This window comes from Anastrepha ludens, chromosome 4 (genome assembly GCF_028408465.1).
Source record: "Anastrepha ludens isolate Willacy chromosome 4, idAnaLude1.1, whole genome shotgun sequence".
In the NCBI taxonomy this organism is placed as follows: Eukaryota; Metazoa; Arthropoda; class Insecta; order Diptera; family Tephritidae; genus Anastrepha; species Anastrepha ludens.
Genome location: NC_071500.1, coordinates 51,733,042 through 51,749,061, shown reverse-complemented (window position 1 = coordinate 51,749,061; position 16,020 = coordinate 51,733,042). Strand labels below are relative to the sequence as shown.

At 40.0% G+C, this 16,020-nt stretch overlaps 1 protein-coding gene across 10 annotated transcripts in view; it reads right to left on the bottom strand.

Annotated features, from left to right (window-relative positions):
• LOC128862297 (PHD finger protein rhinoceros) overlaps positions 1-14,666 on the bottom strand; it is a 30,070-nt gene extending 15,404 nt beyond the window's left edge. The window contains exons 1-8 of one of the 10 annotated variants that reach the window (XM_054100846.1): positions 14,483-14,666; positions 13,697-13,758; positions 12,738-13,551; positions 11,870-12,671; positions 11,564-11,758; positions 11,281-11,497; positions 9,626-9,815; positions 8,961-9,517 (exon numbers count right to left, since the gene is read on the bottom strand). In XM_054100846.1, the coding sequence (XP_053956821.1) occupies positions 8,961-9,517; positions 9,626-9,815; positions 11,281-11,497; positions 11,564-11,758; positions 11,870-12,339 (1,629 nt within the window). In that variant the 5' untranslated portion in view covers positions 12,340-12,671; positions 12,738-13,551; positions 13,697-13,758; positions 14,483-14,666. The other 9 variants (XM_054100845.1, XR_008454451.1, XM_054100847.1 and 6 more) reach the window with 9 other exon arrangements.
• Positions 14,667-16,020: the final 1,354 nt, after the last annotated feature.

The window sequence follows — 16,020 nt, the reverse complement described above, 5'->3', positions numbered from 1 at the left end:
TGATTGGCTGATGCTTCTCTTGGCATGGAGTATTCATCCCATAACAAATAAAATGAACAAATTTATTTACGAGGGCATGCTTCAAGAAATGACGCTACCATCTGCTCAGGCAAATATGCCATTTCGGTGGCTCAAAACACTCCTCGATGTTAGTACGTGAATGGTTTTTACAAAATAATTTTAAAGTTATGGATTGGTCAAGCTAGTCACCCGACCTAGACCGCTTTGGAAACCTTTGGGAAGATTTAAATAAGAAATGCGAACATTCAAATATAAGAATGATTTATGGCAAAAAATCAAAGAACTGATATTCCAATCCCACAGAAACCTGTTATAGGATTCTCAATTCTATGCCAAATCGAATACAAAAAGTCATTGACAATCATGGTGGACACAGCGGTTATTGATTAAACTTCGATAATTTAAACAGCATTTTTAATAAGTTCACTAAATTCTGCTTTTAACGTATCTATTTCTATTTCGTACCTTTTTTAATGACCACATGGATATTTCTTTTTTGTTCCTATTGTCTTGCATTTCCCTATTTTAATGGTCATATGTGTATTTATATTTTCCTTTAACTCCGGTTGGAGCGTAGGGTCAGTTGTCAACTTATCCTCCTCGATGGTTGTCATCTTGTCGTGGGTCCAGTAAGTGCAATGATCCCCAAGATAGATTAGTAAACATTATGACATAAAAAATAAAAATTTCGCCAAATTTTGTTGTGTTTTATTTACAAAAATTACAAATTATCTCATTGAATCACCCTATTAATTTCTGCTTACCGCTGCCAAATTATGAACTTTCAAATTTTAATAATATAATTATATCCATACACACATATATTTACATAAAACTGGCAATATTAAATTTTATATAAATTTATTAGTTAAAAATGTTTTCTATCGAATTCAGTATCGGCAATCGGTGCAAGTCCAAGCTCGTTGCTTCGTACTTAACAGTTGTTCGTCATTTTATTTTTGTAAATCCAACAGCAACGCAAATTCACTCAAGTATCATCTGATAGTATTATAATAAGGCAGCATATTTTTATGCAAAAATTATAAATGAAAGCATGGAAGTTGGCATTGCGACAATAATAACAATCGAAAGCGTGAAAAACTCACATAAACCCTACAAATACAGTTCCATACGAAAAAATAATGGAAACGATTATAAAAACCAAGTTAGTAAAATACCACCAATACCAAAAACCCACTTAACAAATAAGGAGTAATCGGAATTCAGAAAACAACACTGTTGTTGTTGCTGTAGCAGCTTAAACATTCCCCATACATGTTTGGGGAATACTGCTGTAGTGACAGTCCTTACATACAGGGTTCGATTGAAAAGTAATGAGCCTTATTTTTTTTAAGCAGTTTTATTAAACCTTTTGGCTTATACAACTAATATTCCTCAAAATAGGACCCTTAAGTGTCAATGCACCGCTGGTAGCGGTCCTTCCACTGCAGGAAACATTTTTTAAACTCACTGGTATTCATACCAGTCACTAAATAATACAATAATAATAAACTCATCCGCCGGAATCGCGTTCAATTCGGCTGTCACAGTTTTTTGGATCGCCTCCCCTTCAGCTTTTTTTTCAGGCGCGGGAACAAGAAATCCGGAGGGGACAGGTCTGGGCGGTAGGGAGGGTGGGGAAGCACCGGAACCCCCATCTTGGCCAATGCAGAGGTGCAGAGGAAGACGGTGTGTGTCGGTGCATTGTCGTGATGAAGGGTTCAATTATTGACGAGGTCGGGCCGAAAACGGGCGACGCGGTTTTTCAACCGAAGGAGCACTTCTTTGTAAAATGCCGCGTTTACACTGCTTCCTGGAGGTACAAACTCCTTGTGGACGATGCCTCGAGAGTCGAAAAAGATGATCAGCATGGTTTTGACCTCGGATTTCGACATGCCAAGAAGGCGCGACTCGTGGCGACTGGCTCGTGTACCACTCCGCACTCTCTCTCTTGCCCTCAGGATCGTACTCAAAGCACCAGGTTTCATCTCCTGCGATACAATTGTCCAAAGTATTATCCTGTTCGTCACTTTCCAATACTTCGCGACTCTTTTCCACACGCAATTGCTTTTGTTCATCAGTCAACATTTTCGCCACTGCAAAATCCTAACACACTTTTAAAACAGCATTCACGCGCGAAGCGATGTTGACTGCATCGCTGTTGCCAGCGAACTGGGACCGGCACCAACCCATTCGGCTACGGCGGCCGCCGTGACAGTCCTTAGTCGGATATAAATACGCTTCGTTCCGCTAACGTAGAACCGACAGTCGTGGGAACACACGGCTTGTTGTTGTTGTAGCAGCATAAGCATTCCCCATACTTACATACGGAAAGTGCTGCTGGAGTGACAGTCCTTGGCCGGATATAAACCCGGGTCGTTTCGGTAACACAGAACCGTGGGAACACACGGCTCTTCTGACACGGTTTTGAATAAGGCGAGGAAAAGAAGAGCTGAATAGTTACGAGTTTTCTAGAACTAAAAAGAGCATTCGAAACCGTGAACCACGAAATTTTTATACAAAAAAAATAAACAAATATAAATACTACAAAACGAACTAAAGTGGTTTCAAAGTTACTTAATAGATAGAAAATGCAAAGCTGTAATATTTTTTTTTCATATCTAACGAACCTCCAGTCGCATTGTCGCAAGGTTCTATATTAACTCCTATACCATTCCTTATGTACATAACTGATATCGTTAACACAGTAAAAGGTTTTAAAATAAAATTGTATGCGGATAATGCAGATATCAGGATAATTTTACAACTGCACTGACAAAAATGCAAACCGATAGATAGCACAGGTAAATGGCCATGTGGAAGTAGACCTAAGCTTAACATAAATAAAACAAAATAAAGGAGTATTTGTCATGTATTTCTTTGTTACAAAGCCGAAATTATCGTTGTGTAAAATGAAACGGTTTTAAGAAAAAGTTGGGTATCTTTCAAGCAGAAGTCTTTGCTGTAGGCAAGGCTGCGGAAATAGCATTCGCAAATACATCAAGCAACTCCAAAATAAATATATACGTTGACAGCCAAGCTGCGATAAAAGCAATAAACTCATATGAAATTTCATCTAAAAATGTTCTAAAAAGCAGGGAAGCCATAGAGAGATTAGCCGCAGACAGACGGTTGCATATCTATTGGGTACCCGGACATAAGGGCATTGCAGGAAACGAAATTGTAGATGAGATTGCCAAAAGCCCTGTTTACAGACAATTCGAACAAGAAAACGACATACTGAAACCTTTAAATACGGTATACAAAGACATCGCTGCGGACATGAAAATACAGATAGATAGGAGGTGGAATAATCTAGCCACTTTCAAAACCGCGAAAATCATGTGTACACAGAGTGCAGATAAATACGTCCGTTCCCACGACAGTCGGTTCTACGTAACCGGAACGACCCGGATGTATATCCGGCCAAGGACTGTCACTTCAGCAGTATTCCCAGTATATGTATGGGGATTGTTTATGCTGCTACAACAACAACAAACGACGACAGCTGCAGATTTTGCAATGAACTTAAAAAGAGGGAAACGCTAGAACACCTTCTATGTTTTTGCCATGCATTAGCTAGAACCAGATTAAAATGGTAGCTTTACAATATGAGAAGTTAGAATACCTCTCGCGGATAGAGCGCCAAAGCTTACTTAGATTCGCAAAAGACGCAGACGTATTACAAGATGTCTGCTACAAAGAAACGTAAGGGTCTAGCTCCATCTGGTAACACTCAGGATCAATAGGTCTATGTGATGGCTTTCAGCCAGCCAGGTCAATCTAACCTAACCTAAGAAAATGTTGTGTTAATGTGTCCAAAGGCACGATTCGGGGACTTTACTTGCAGAAGATCTAAAATTCCGGACCACATTGAAAAAATCGCTGCTCTCATTACAATGAAAATACTTTCATGAGCTAAGGCAAATTCAAAACGGAATTGGGCATACATAATATTTACGGTTGAATCTTCCTATTAGGCGAATAGTTGCATATGTTGATCGTGGTGTACTGCTGATAATCGTTAACTTCAACGAGCTGTTAAGCATCCAGTTAAGGTTCACGTTTGGGGCTGCTTTTCCGGAAAAGTATTTGGCCGTTCATTTTCGTTTACCGATATCTTAAATGCAATTTTGGTGAAAAAATTTACTAAAACGCATTATTACTATAAGCTGCGAAGATGTTTGATGAACTAATCAACCTTAGATTTTAAAAGAAGACAACGACCCCAAGCGTCGAAGCCGAGGGTGCGTACAGTGGAAACATGAAAATGGGATTGAAATATTAAATTGGCCTTCACAGTACCCTGATGCCAACCCTATTGAAAATTATTGGCATCAGTGAAGTTAAACAGAAACTCAAAGGAAACAAATGGATAGTCAAAACAACTTGCGCAGAAATTAGCTGAAAGTATGACTCGAAGATTTTATTGAATATATTGCCTATAGCAAATATCTTAAGCCCATACAATGCAGTTTAGTAGAATCGAATTAGTAAAATGGTTTAAGTTATGGCGGTCGCGCAAGAGATGTGTTGGACGGGGCAAGGAAAGAAAATCATAGGACCTTGCGACGTCTACTACAGCTGCCATGTAAAGGAGCGCAAATTCGGTGTCGGATTTGTTGTGGGAGAGAGACTTCGTCGCCAAGTACTGTCGTTCACTCCGGTGGACGAGGGTCTCGCAACAATCCGCATCAAAGCCCGTTTTTTTAACATATCGCTAATTTGCGCCCACGCCCCGACGGAAGAGAAGGACGATGCGACCAAAGATTCTTTCTATGAGCGCCTGGAACGTTCCTATGAGCGCTGCCCCCGCCACGACATAAAAATCGTGCTTGGCGACTTCAACGCCAGGGTGGGCAAGGAGGGAATTTTTGGTCCCACAGTCGGAAAATTCAGCCTGCACAACGAAACATCCGGTAACGGACAGAGGCTGATCGACTTCGCCGGGGCCCGAAACATGGTAGTCTGCAGCACCAGATTCCAGCATAAGAAGATTCACCAAGCCACCTGGCTGTCTCCTGATCGAAAAACACGAAACCAGATCGATCATATTGTGATAGATGGAAGACACGCTTTTAGTGTATTAGATGTACGTACGATCTGAGGACCCAACATTGACTCGGATCACTACCTTGTTGCAGCCAAACTGCGCACACGCCTCTGTGCAGCAAAAAACGTGCATCTACCTACGCAAAGAATGTTCGACATCGAAAAGCTGCAATCACAACAGACAGCCAGAAGATTCGCCACTCGACTCTCACTCCTGCTCTCAGAGAGTACTGCCCAACAAACCGGCATCCACGAACAATGGAGCAACATTTCTCGTTCTCTACGTACCGCCGCCGAAGAAGAAATCGGATTCCGGCGAGCCCGAAAAAACAATTGGTACGACGAGGAATGTCATGCTGCAGCAGAAAGAAAGGATGCCGCCTATAGAGCCACGCTGCGATCGGGCGCAACGCGAGCCATGTGGGATCGCTACAGAGAGTTGAAAAAGGAAGAGAGACGTATTATCCGAAAGAAAAAACGAGAGGCCGAAATACGTGAGTGCGAAGAGCTTGAGATGCTGGCCAACAGGAACAACGCCCGAAAATTCTACCAGAAAGTTCGGCGGCTTACAGAAGGTTTTAGGACCGGGGCGTTTTCCTGTAAGAACAAAGACGGCGAACTGGTGACTGACGTACAGAGCAATCTTAAATTATGTAGGGAACACTTCTCGAACCTATTAAACAGTGACAGCTGCGCATGTCACCGAGAAAGTGAAGATCCCGATACTCCAATCGTTGACGACGGAATTGTCGTTCCGCTATAACGCGGCTAAAGAACAACAAAGCCGCGGGCGCCGACGGACTGCCGGGTGAGCTATTCAAACATGGCGGCGAGGAGCTGGTAAGGTGCATGCATCAGCTTCTATGCAAAATATGGTCGGATGAAAGCATGCCTGCCGATTGGAATTTAAGTGTGCTCTGCCCAATCCATAAGAAGGGCGATCCTGCAATTTGTGCCAATTACCGCGGGATTAGTCTTCTAAATATCGCCTATAAGGTTCTAGCGAGCGTATTGTGTGAAAGGCTGAAGCCCACCGTCAACCAACTGATTGGACCTTATCAGTGTGGCTTCAGACCTGGAAAGTCTACCATCGACCAAATATTCTCAATACGCCAAATTTTGGAAAAGACCCATGAAAGGAGAATCGACACACACCATCTTTTCGTCGACTTCAAAGCTGCATTCGACAGTACGGAAAGGAGTTACCTGTATGCCGCGATGTCTGAATTTGGTATCCCCGCAAAACTAATACGGCTATGTAAGATGACGTTGCTCAACACCAGCAGCGCCGTCAGAATTGGGAAGGACCTCTCCGAGCCGTTTGATACCAAACGAGGTTTCAGACAGGGTGACTCGCTGTCGTGTGACTTCTTTAACCTGATGTTGGAGAGCATCGTACGAGCCGCAGAACTTAATCGCTCAGGCACAATTTTTTATAAGAGCGTACAATTGCTGGCGTATGCCGATGATATTGACATCATCGGCCTTAACAACCGCGCTGTTAGTTCTGCCTTCTCCAAACTGGATAAAGAGGCAAAGCGAATGGGTCTGGTGGTGAACGAGGACAAAACGAAGTACCTCCTGTCTTCAAACAAACAGTCGGCGCACTCGCGTATCGGCACCCACGTCACTGTAGACAGTTATAATTTCGAGGTTGTAAAAGACTTCGTCTATTTAGGAACCAGCATTAACACCGATAACAATGTCAGCCTTGAAATCCAACGTAGAATCTCTCTTGCCAACAAGTGCTACTTTGGACTAAGTAGTAATTGAGTAGTAAAGTCCTCTCTCGACGAACAAAACTAACACTCTACAAGACTCTCATCATGCCCGTCCTAACGTATGGCGCAGAAGCTTGGACGATGACAACATCCGATGAAGCGACGCTTGGAGTGTTCGAGAGAAAGATTCTGGGTAAGATTTTTGGACCTTTGCACGTTGGCAACAGCGAATATCGCAGACGATGGAACGATGAACTGTATGAGCTTTACGACGACATATACATAGCGCAGCGAATAAAGATCCAGCGGCTACGTTGGCTGGGTCATGTCGTCCGAATGGATACAAACGCTCCGGCTTTGAAAGTATTCGATACGGTACCAGCTGGTGGTAGCAGAGGAAGAGGGCGGCCTCCTCTGCGTTGGAAAGATCAGGTGGAGAAGGACTTGGCTTCACTTGGTGTGTCCAACTGGCGCCGGTTAGCACGAGAAAGAAACGACTGGCGCGCTTTGTTAAACTCGGCCAAAATCGCGTAAGCGGTTATAGCGCCAATTAAGAAGAAGAAATCTTGCCCGCAGAACTAGCAAACAGAGGCTCTTAGAGAACATCCTCTGGAGACGTAAATTTTAAAGAAACCGAAAGTTTCTCATGACAACCGCAAAAATGATTTACGTTCGCCAGAAGCAACAGTAAATCCTTCGGTCTTTTTGGAATACTGCGATTTGGAGTGAGCGGGCCTGATGGTAGAACTTATGTATGACGTCATCCTAACAAAAAACTGGTAAGATAATTCACTAGAAAGACGGTGAAGTTCGTGCTTTGGTATGGGGTTGTCGATGCAAGCTTGGAGTTCGGCCAGCTGTCCAAATAAAAGGCAATTTGAAGGCCTCTTCTACCGAAATTTGAAATCATGTCATATCTGGAAAGCTTGCCGTTATCAATCTGTTCGAAAACCGAATTTCAACTAGATAATACACCATACTACAAAGCCAGAATCGTAAAGCAATGGATTGGATTTCGGGCGATACCCTTTCGATTGGCCTGCACAGAGCCGGGATTTTAACCAATATAACGGCAATTAAGAGAAGAGTTATGGCACTGAAACCAACAACTTTGGAGCAACCATGGGTCCAGAATAGAGCAGGAATGGAAGAAAATACCAAAGGTCATGTGCGGAAATCTGATCTCCTCAATGAAAAGCAGAATTCTACAAAATTCCATAAGCTTCTAAAATTTTTAACATTCACTAATTTTCTTCCTTCTTTCCTTTCCATTTTTTAAGGTCTTAAGTATTTGCTGTGTATAACTGTTAGATTTAATTTTGAAGTTCCTTAATAACATTTTGGAGTATATTATGAAATATTTATTGATGATACTACACACACATGTCATATACATATAGGTATATATATATGTGTATATATTATTATATGATGTACATATGCCAAAGCTTATGAATTCTTAAAAAAATTAATAATCTACGATTATTTTGCTTAGGAAATAGTGATGATCCAGCTTATTTCCAAGCGTTGTATGAAAATGGAGACCGACGGACAAATTAAAAAAAAAAAACATAATGAAATAAGTTTATGAATATTATCTAAAATATATCTTAATGTGTTCAACTTGTCTACACGCACTCCCAAAATATTGTCACCTCGTCAGTAGCATTTTTGGCAAACATTTCTCTCAATGTCCGGTCGTTCTTTCATTCAATTTTTCCCTGCGCTTCCTAGAAACATAAGTTTGTTAATTTTTTACTGCCTACATAGATTTCCTACTACCTCAAATATCAGCAACATAATGAGTTGCGGATGCTAAATAGAACAATACCTTCGAAGCGAGGATAGAATGCATTTCAATCCGCACACTGCGCTATTGATGGTTTACCATACCACCGACAACCATCGGATCGAGCACAACTCCCACCGCAACCATCTGCCGATTACCATAATAAGAGTGAATTTCTAACTACCAAGTTATTTTTTGCTTGTTTTCGATGATTTCTTATTTTTCAACTCTGACTATTAATTAATTATAATTTACATCTATTCTCTCTTAAAAAAAATCTGTCACTTCCCTTCTTAGTGGCTTCACAATTATAAAATTTTATAAACAAAACCAGATAAATAGTGATTCAAATAGCTGGGACCGACAGAGGCACTTACCTGCAAACGTTGAGCCCGCGCTTGATTACGCTCCTCCGAAGTCATATCTGATTTACGACTTTTTCGTCGCCGACAATCGTCCTCCTCATTAGCTGCACCATGTGTACTGTTAAGTTTATTTGTGCTGCTGGCATGCGTTCCGCTGCCCTCTTTTTTGCCCTTACTAACGCTGTGCTTTTGACAATAGGAACGCAGTTTAACACCATCCTCCGCGTTACCCTCCTCAATAATTGCACGCATCTCAAGGCCATGCTGAAATGCGCAAGTCACGTGATAGGCGGTCTTACAGGTTTTCACTGAACACTGTATGCATGCACCAACGCGTGCTCGACACAGTATGCAAACAAGGGCCCAACGACTCGATGGAATGCTCGAAATCTTGGTAATGGGTTCCATGCGATCAACACAACCAATGCTTACTTCAGGTATCCATAGTGCACAGGAAACATGCGCCCAATGTTTGCCTGATTTTGTTGATTTCATTGCGCCTCCCTTATTCGGACAAAGCACGCAATCCGGTTTAATACCCATCGAACACGTCCGACAAAGCCATTGTCCTATTAGAAGTTAAATACGAAAATAATTAACATTTCATTAATTTACATGCCACAGAATTAAGCAAACGAAATTATAATGAAGATTATTTAAGACGATAGATTACAAACCTGATGGAATCGCTGTAATACCATAACATGCCTGATGTACGCAAATATTGCAATTATCACAGAATACCATTTCGTTTGCTTCCTCAGAATCGGGAGATCGGCACACGTCGCATATGACATTTTCATCATACTCAATACCAAGACCTTCCTCATTTTTCAGGATTACCTGTATTTGCTCCCAACATCGGATCTACATATTTAAAACCATACACATTTAGATATACATATTTTGATAGTCTACATTGTTAACCGCACTACCTACTTAATTCTGCTTTGTCTTATTTTTTTTTTTTGCTAGATATTTCCATCTCAAAGATCGTGACTTTTTTCGGATTTCTATTAGTTTCGTTTTATTATCAATAAAATATCCTTTCAAAATTATAAAATTAATAACCCTACCCTAATTATGGCACCTCGATTTATTATGAAATCACAAATCTTTCGTATTCAATACCCTTTTTGCTTTGATTAGCACGTCTAACAAGTAAGGAAATGAAAAATTCGTTCCGGACCGATTTTTATATAACCGCGGACATTTTTAATTTGAGTTATTTGTTAATTTTCAAGTTATAGCTTGTAACATCAGACGGACGGACAGACGCAGATAAAATAAAAAGAAGCAACATGTGAACTAAGTTTTATTAAGTAGTTATCGGGGTACACGTATTTAGCTATAAGTGGGTTTTTTCAAAATTTGTCTTGTGTCATATTTATTTCCTTTAGTTCATCATATTCTGTACCAAATATGAGTAGTTTTCGCTTATTGTTTTTGTTTGTTTGCAGAAATTGCCGTTATATGGGAAGTTGGAGTGGGTATTGATCGACTTCGGTCAACATTAGGTTACTTTTGAATGGGGCGATTTACACTTGAACGTTGGGAAAAATTATTTACTTGAAAAATGGTGATTCACCTTCCGAATCTGCATGAAAATTACGTTCTGAATTCGATAGAGGGTCGCCTTCCATGCAATTTGTGAAACGCGTGCATGAAACGGGGGTCAAAAAAGTGATCTTCATAAATATTAATAAACTACTGACACGCCGGGACATACCAATTAATTAAAGACACGATATTTAAAATGCTACATTAATGGACACTTTTAAATGGATAAGAAGCCTGGACGTTAAAAACTACAAGCATTCACCGACTAGAAGCTTTTTACGATGAACCGCAAGGATTGCACTTTTCAATAAAATATGGCACATTGAAAAATATCAGTAGTTTCTTATTTAAAGCTATTTCAAGTTTCGAAAGTTAGAAGGCCCGCCCTATGTTTGTCTCTATCTCGATTCTTTTATGCTGTTACGTACACCCGTTATGGGAACAAAATTATAATACTCTTATGCACAAGTAAATCTGGCTAAAAATTGTAATAAAATAAGAAACTAAGCCTGAATTTAATTTTTGCAATTGCATGTTTGGTTGTCTATTTAGTAAAAGCCACAAGCAAAATATATGCAAACTTAGAGTAAATTTACATCTCATATTCCCAAAAATAAATGAAAATGCGGTCTGAATTAAAAAAAAGATATACATATATTTTCTCTTTAATGGACCGTGTCCTAATTTGGGAAGAAAGGTAGTATTCGTATGTGTTTTGAAAGTGGTAGTACGGTAAATTATATTTACAAATGTAAAAGAATCAAATACACACCTCTAATTCTTCGATGACGCGCTCAAATTGCGTCTCCGTAATAGAATAGGCACCGTACTGTGCACGATCAGAGTTGAGTAATTGCAGCCAAGCTTCATCGACTGGATCAATGTCATAGGCACATGTATTCTCTGCTTGCGCAACCACATTTGTCAGACAATGTAACTCACTCGAGTAGGTATCGTCTTTGGTTATGCGCAGGAAGCGATTTTTGGGACTATAAATATATCATAAATATTTTATTTTTAAAAGTGCAAATGATTCAAATTTAATTTCATCTTACAGTTTGAAGTCATGCGCAGGCGGCACTATTGGTTCTGGCAGCACGTAAACAGTAGGCTCTGGCAAGGAGTCGGGATTTACAGGCACCTGCACACCCTTTTCCCACTCTTGCTTCCATTGATCATTCACTACAAGATACTCGAAATTAGCCAAAGGCTCTGAATCCGGCAATTTCATTGCGCTTATGAGATCCTTGCTGCAAGTAAAAAATTATATGTGTATTACGTTGAAAATATTTGAAATTCTTTTTTATTATATGAACAACTGTAATTAGATAAAATAAAGTTGATCTTTATTTCATACATACCGATAGAGTTCAGCCGGCGCCTCTGTTGAACTTCGATTGTAAATACTTGAAATTTTAATATCAGCCACGGAGCGCGGTTGCCACGCTGCCGCTGAGGAAGAGGATCCCTGGCTGGCAGCTACTTTGGCGCTTGTGGAAGCTAATGCAGACATTTCGTCGGGTACCAAAGCTACCACACTATTTTGGTCATTTTCGGCATTACTATTGCTTATAGAAGACACGGTATAAGGCAGGTTTAATGGTACACCACCTGCTATGCTTCCACTATGGCTGCCACCGTTTGCGCCGCCACTGTTGCCATTAAGTCCGTTTCCAACTCCGCCGCCGCCACTGCCGCCACTACCACTACCATTACTTCCACCACCTCCATTAGGCGGCCGACCTTTACGCCGTTTTGTTGGCGGAGGTTGTGGTTCAACGTCGAGTCGTTGATGATGTTGATGATTACCGCGTTTACCTCTTTGTGACATATTTCATTGGTAACAGTTAATTTCTATTCGCTCAAGTGACCTTAAGAAAAAACAAATTACCCTACGTTTTACGTATTTTAGGAGAATAATTCTTTTTGCCACTTTTCACACCCGCTTATTTGCCGTATTTAAGCAAAACATTAAATAATTTGGTTGTGATTTTCTATTTGGTTAAGTGACTTTTAGTAAATGGTGCAGTTTTTATTTGAATTCTGATTGTTTTATGCACTAAAGTGTATTTGCTGACTTTTTAATTATGATTGGATAAGCACTATTATACCTTTGAATGTGTTCTCTTTTGCACTATTATATTATTTTATTTAGAATCAGACCTGAAATTAAGAATTTTAATTACTTTAAATTTAAATTTTGGCATTGGTATCAACAAGTGTACTCACTACATGCTTAAATCCTTAAAAGGCTAACCAAAAGCTGCCTTTGGAGTGGCTTTAGTTTCTGCTGATAATGAGGATATGGTAGTAATTGTGCTAACCCCACACTCGTCCACACTTTTATTGCAAGGGGCCGTGACAATATTTTAGCGTTGGGATTCGGAATTTTAGCCACTTTACGTATGCACGTACGATGCTGGCGGGCCGTTAATTCTCGTACACGTCGTCGCAAGCGTCGGGAAAACATGGAGCGAAACGCTGCTTGTCCGTACCCGTATCGCGCCACTTTGCTGAATTTGAGACACTGCACCGACAAAGCTGGAGATGTGTATTTAACACGCCCCGCCCACTTGAACTCTACAAGAATGGCGTTAGTATTTACAAAGGTACTGCAAGATAATAGTGTTGTTGACTAATACCACATAAATGGTGCGCTGATATATTCTGTAGCAATGATGACAATTTTAGGACATTCAAAAGCATCCGCCTTGTTGTCGATACGTTACTAGTAATAAGTGTCCAGTTTAACTGCTTATTACTTCTAATGGTAATTAGTTTATATTATTTTTGACGCAATTATTCCCATTCGCATTTTCGATTCATCGCCTTCCTTTAAAATAGTTTCCGCCTTTATTGTGCATCAGCTTTCGCAGTGTGTATTTTGTGTATGTCTTCTTTGTTTTTTAGGTTTCCTTGCACTTTGGAAAATACCTTATAGATTTATTCTTTTTCAAACGTCTGGTATTCTTAGTTTCCCTCTAATGGGATATTTCCAAATAAAATGTCTTCAAGTTCTGTTTTTCAAACTTCCCTCATATTTCTTATTTAGAAGAAGTAAAATATATAAAAACTTAATTTTTTTAATAAATCTCTGCGCTTTTAATTTTGTCTTGCACTACGTTTCTGCTCTTTGCTATTCATCTTTTCGAATGACTTCTACCTCTTTCTCACTCTCGCAAACTCACTCTCTCATTCTTGCTTACGGCGCAAATAAATGGTTCACCGTTCAATTTCCACTTTACGCACTCTACTTTGGAAGCGCAGCGCACAAGGATTACAAGGAAAAACTCAAAAGGAGAATCACAATGAGGCGGATGACACAGCCGCCCAATGTGATCCTCCCTTTTACCATTTATTGCCATATTTTAATCAAAAATTCTGTTAAATTAATTACATGCAAATAAACTAATAGTTTACACTGTTTTTGTTTTTTCTCCACATATTCGTTTATCCGTGCCTTTCTCCAATTCGCCGGGAAATCCAGCGGAATATACTTTAACGCCAACAGATGGCAGCAGTATCACAAGGCGAATTTCTCGCAATTGCAAAACTAAATACACTGCAAAACCTCATTTAGCGCACTAGTCGTCGCCCACGAACCATTCATATACACGTGCGAGTGAATGGGATAGCCGATATGCAACTATATCTTTTGGTAAAATTAAATGGTAAATTTTTGCTCGTATCGAGTACATGCAATATATCCACGACATGAAAATTATTTTATACGAAATCTTGCACCCACTATTAAATTAGAGCATCAAATTCCACTTTTTTGCGACACAAATTAATTTCAGCTAATAAGAAGCCATTTTTCCAACTTAGTTAGCACAATACATTTTCTATGTTGGTGCCGTTTCCTACTTGTTCCTTTTTTGCGAATAGCTGTCTTCGAAAGCTAAGAAAATTAACTTTTGCCGCCGCAATTTATCGTCGAACTCATTTTCGTTCACTATACACACAATTATTACCATTTTTTAGTGCGCAATGCGCATCTTTACTTTAGTTTTTATATTTCGCGATACCTTCGATCAATTCGCACCGTAGAAATTGCTTTTCTTCAATTTCTTTTATATTTACAAGACGTCGTCGCCATTATTAATTTTTCGACACTCCATTTTTACTTCGCCTTAGCCACTTCTTCGCTGCATTTGTCATTGCTTTTGGCAGCCGCTAGATGGCTAATCCCAACTACTTAAATTTAACCCTATTGTGAATGGAATCAGTGCTGTGATTATTATCTTGTCTTATTATCAGAAACTACTCATAATGCTAATGCATTACAAAATAATAATAATTCAATGCCAATAATGTCAATCAACGAATTCAATGTCATGCGAATTCCATGGTTTGGAAGCTTTCTGTGGCTTCATGAAAGTACACACCAAGAAGGTCGGTCATTAAAAACTAGAAGGATAAAAAGTCTGACAGTTCTACGTAGCGGAATTACTTGGGGTTTTCCCCCGATCAAGAGCTGCCATCAAATTAAACTAACCCCTATTTAGGGCAATAGATTTCACCACTCGTCTTTCATCATTGGAGAATCTGTATGCAATTATATTGCACCAAACACTTCCGGTTTGGGTTGCGATCGAGCCTTACCCCAGTCCCGAAGTTTATCTCTGTTGTGCCCAGTCTGAATAGTTTTAGCTCTAGTCTGATTAATAGCATAACATGGCTAACCATGCTATCCCTATATATGTACATATGTATGTATAAGGGGTTTTCAATTGGCGCGAGTCGATTTTGGCGCCCTGTGGCAGCCATGGCGGGGTATACATAATTGACTTTATGCCCTTATTGGATGTTTGGTCCAGCTCCTCCTCTTATTTGTGGTGTACGTCTTAATGTTGTTCCACAAAAGATTCTACAAGGACCTACAGTTTTAAATCGACTTCGAACAACAAATGATGTTTCATGTGGAGTTTTTTGGGGCAGAAATACACTCAGAGGCTTCCCATTGTCTGCTGAGGGACGACCGCTATTAGAAAAAACGTTTTCTTTTAATATGTGTTTCGTTCCCGTGGTTTCGAACTGTCTGAGAATAAGACTGAAGTTGGTCCACAAATGATAATATTAATTAGATCGAGATAGGCGTGAGAGTATTTCTGGATGCGACGTAAAAATGGGAGAAACAAGAAAGAAAACGGTGTAGTCCTAAAAATGATCTCGGTAATAATAAGCAATAAAATGCAAACAGATGCCCTCTTATTACGACAGCAAATCAGCTGATTCTATCAAATTCACTACTACTCTGGGTGTAAGGACATAGTAAAATCAAAGGTAACTTTAAGGCAGATAAGCTAGATTGGACTCCTCGCTCCAAATTAATCAGGAAAAGGCCAACAAGCAAGGACAGCCACTGCACCTAAATTAACCTAGCACCTCATTTCTTGCTTCCGTATGCTTTTGCCTTCAACCAGCCGGAATTCTAAATATTGTACTTAAAAACAAAACACCTTCATAGACGCAAAAGCAGAAGCACGCGTAGCCCGATAGAAGCTTTGCT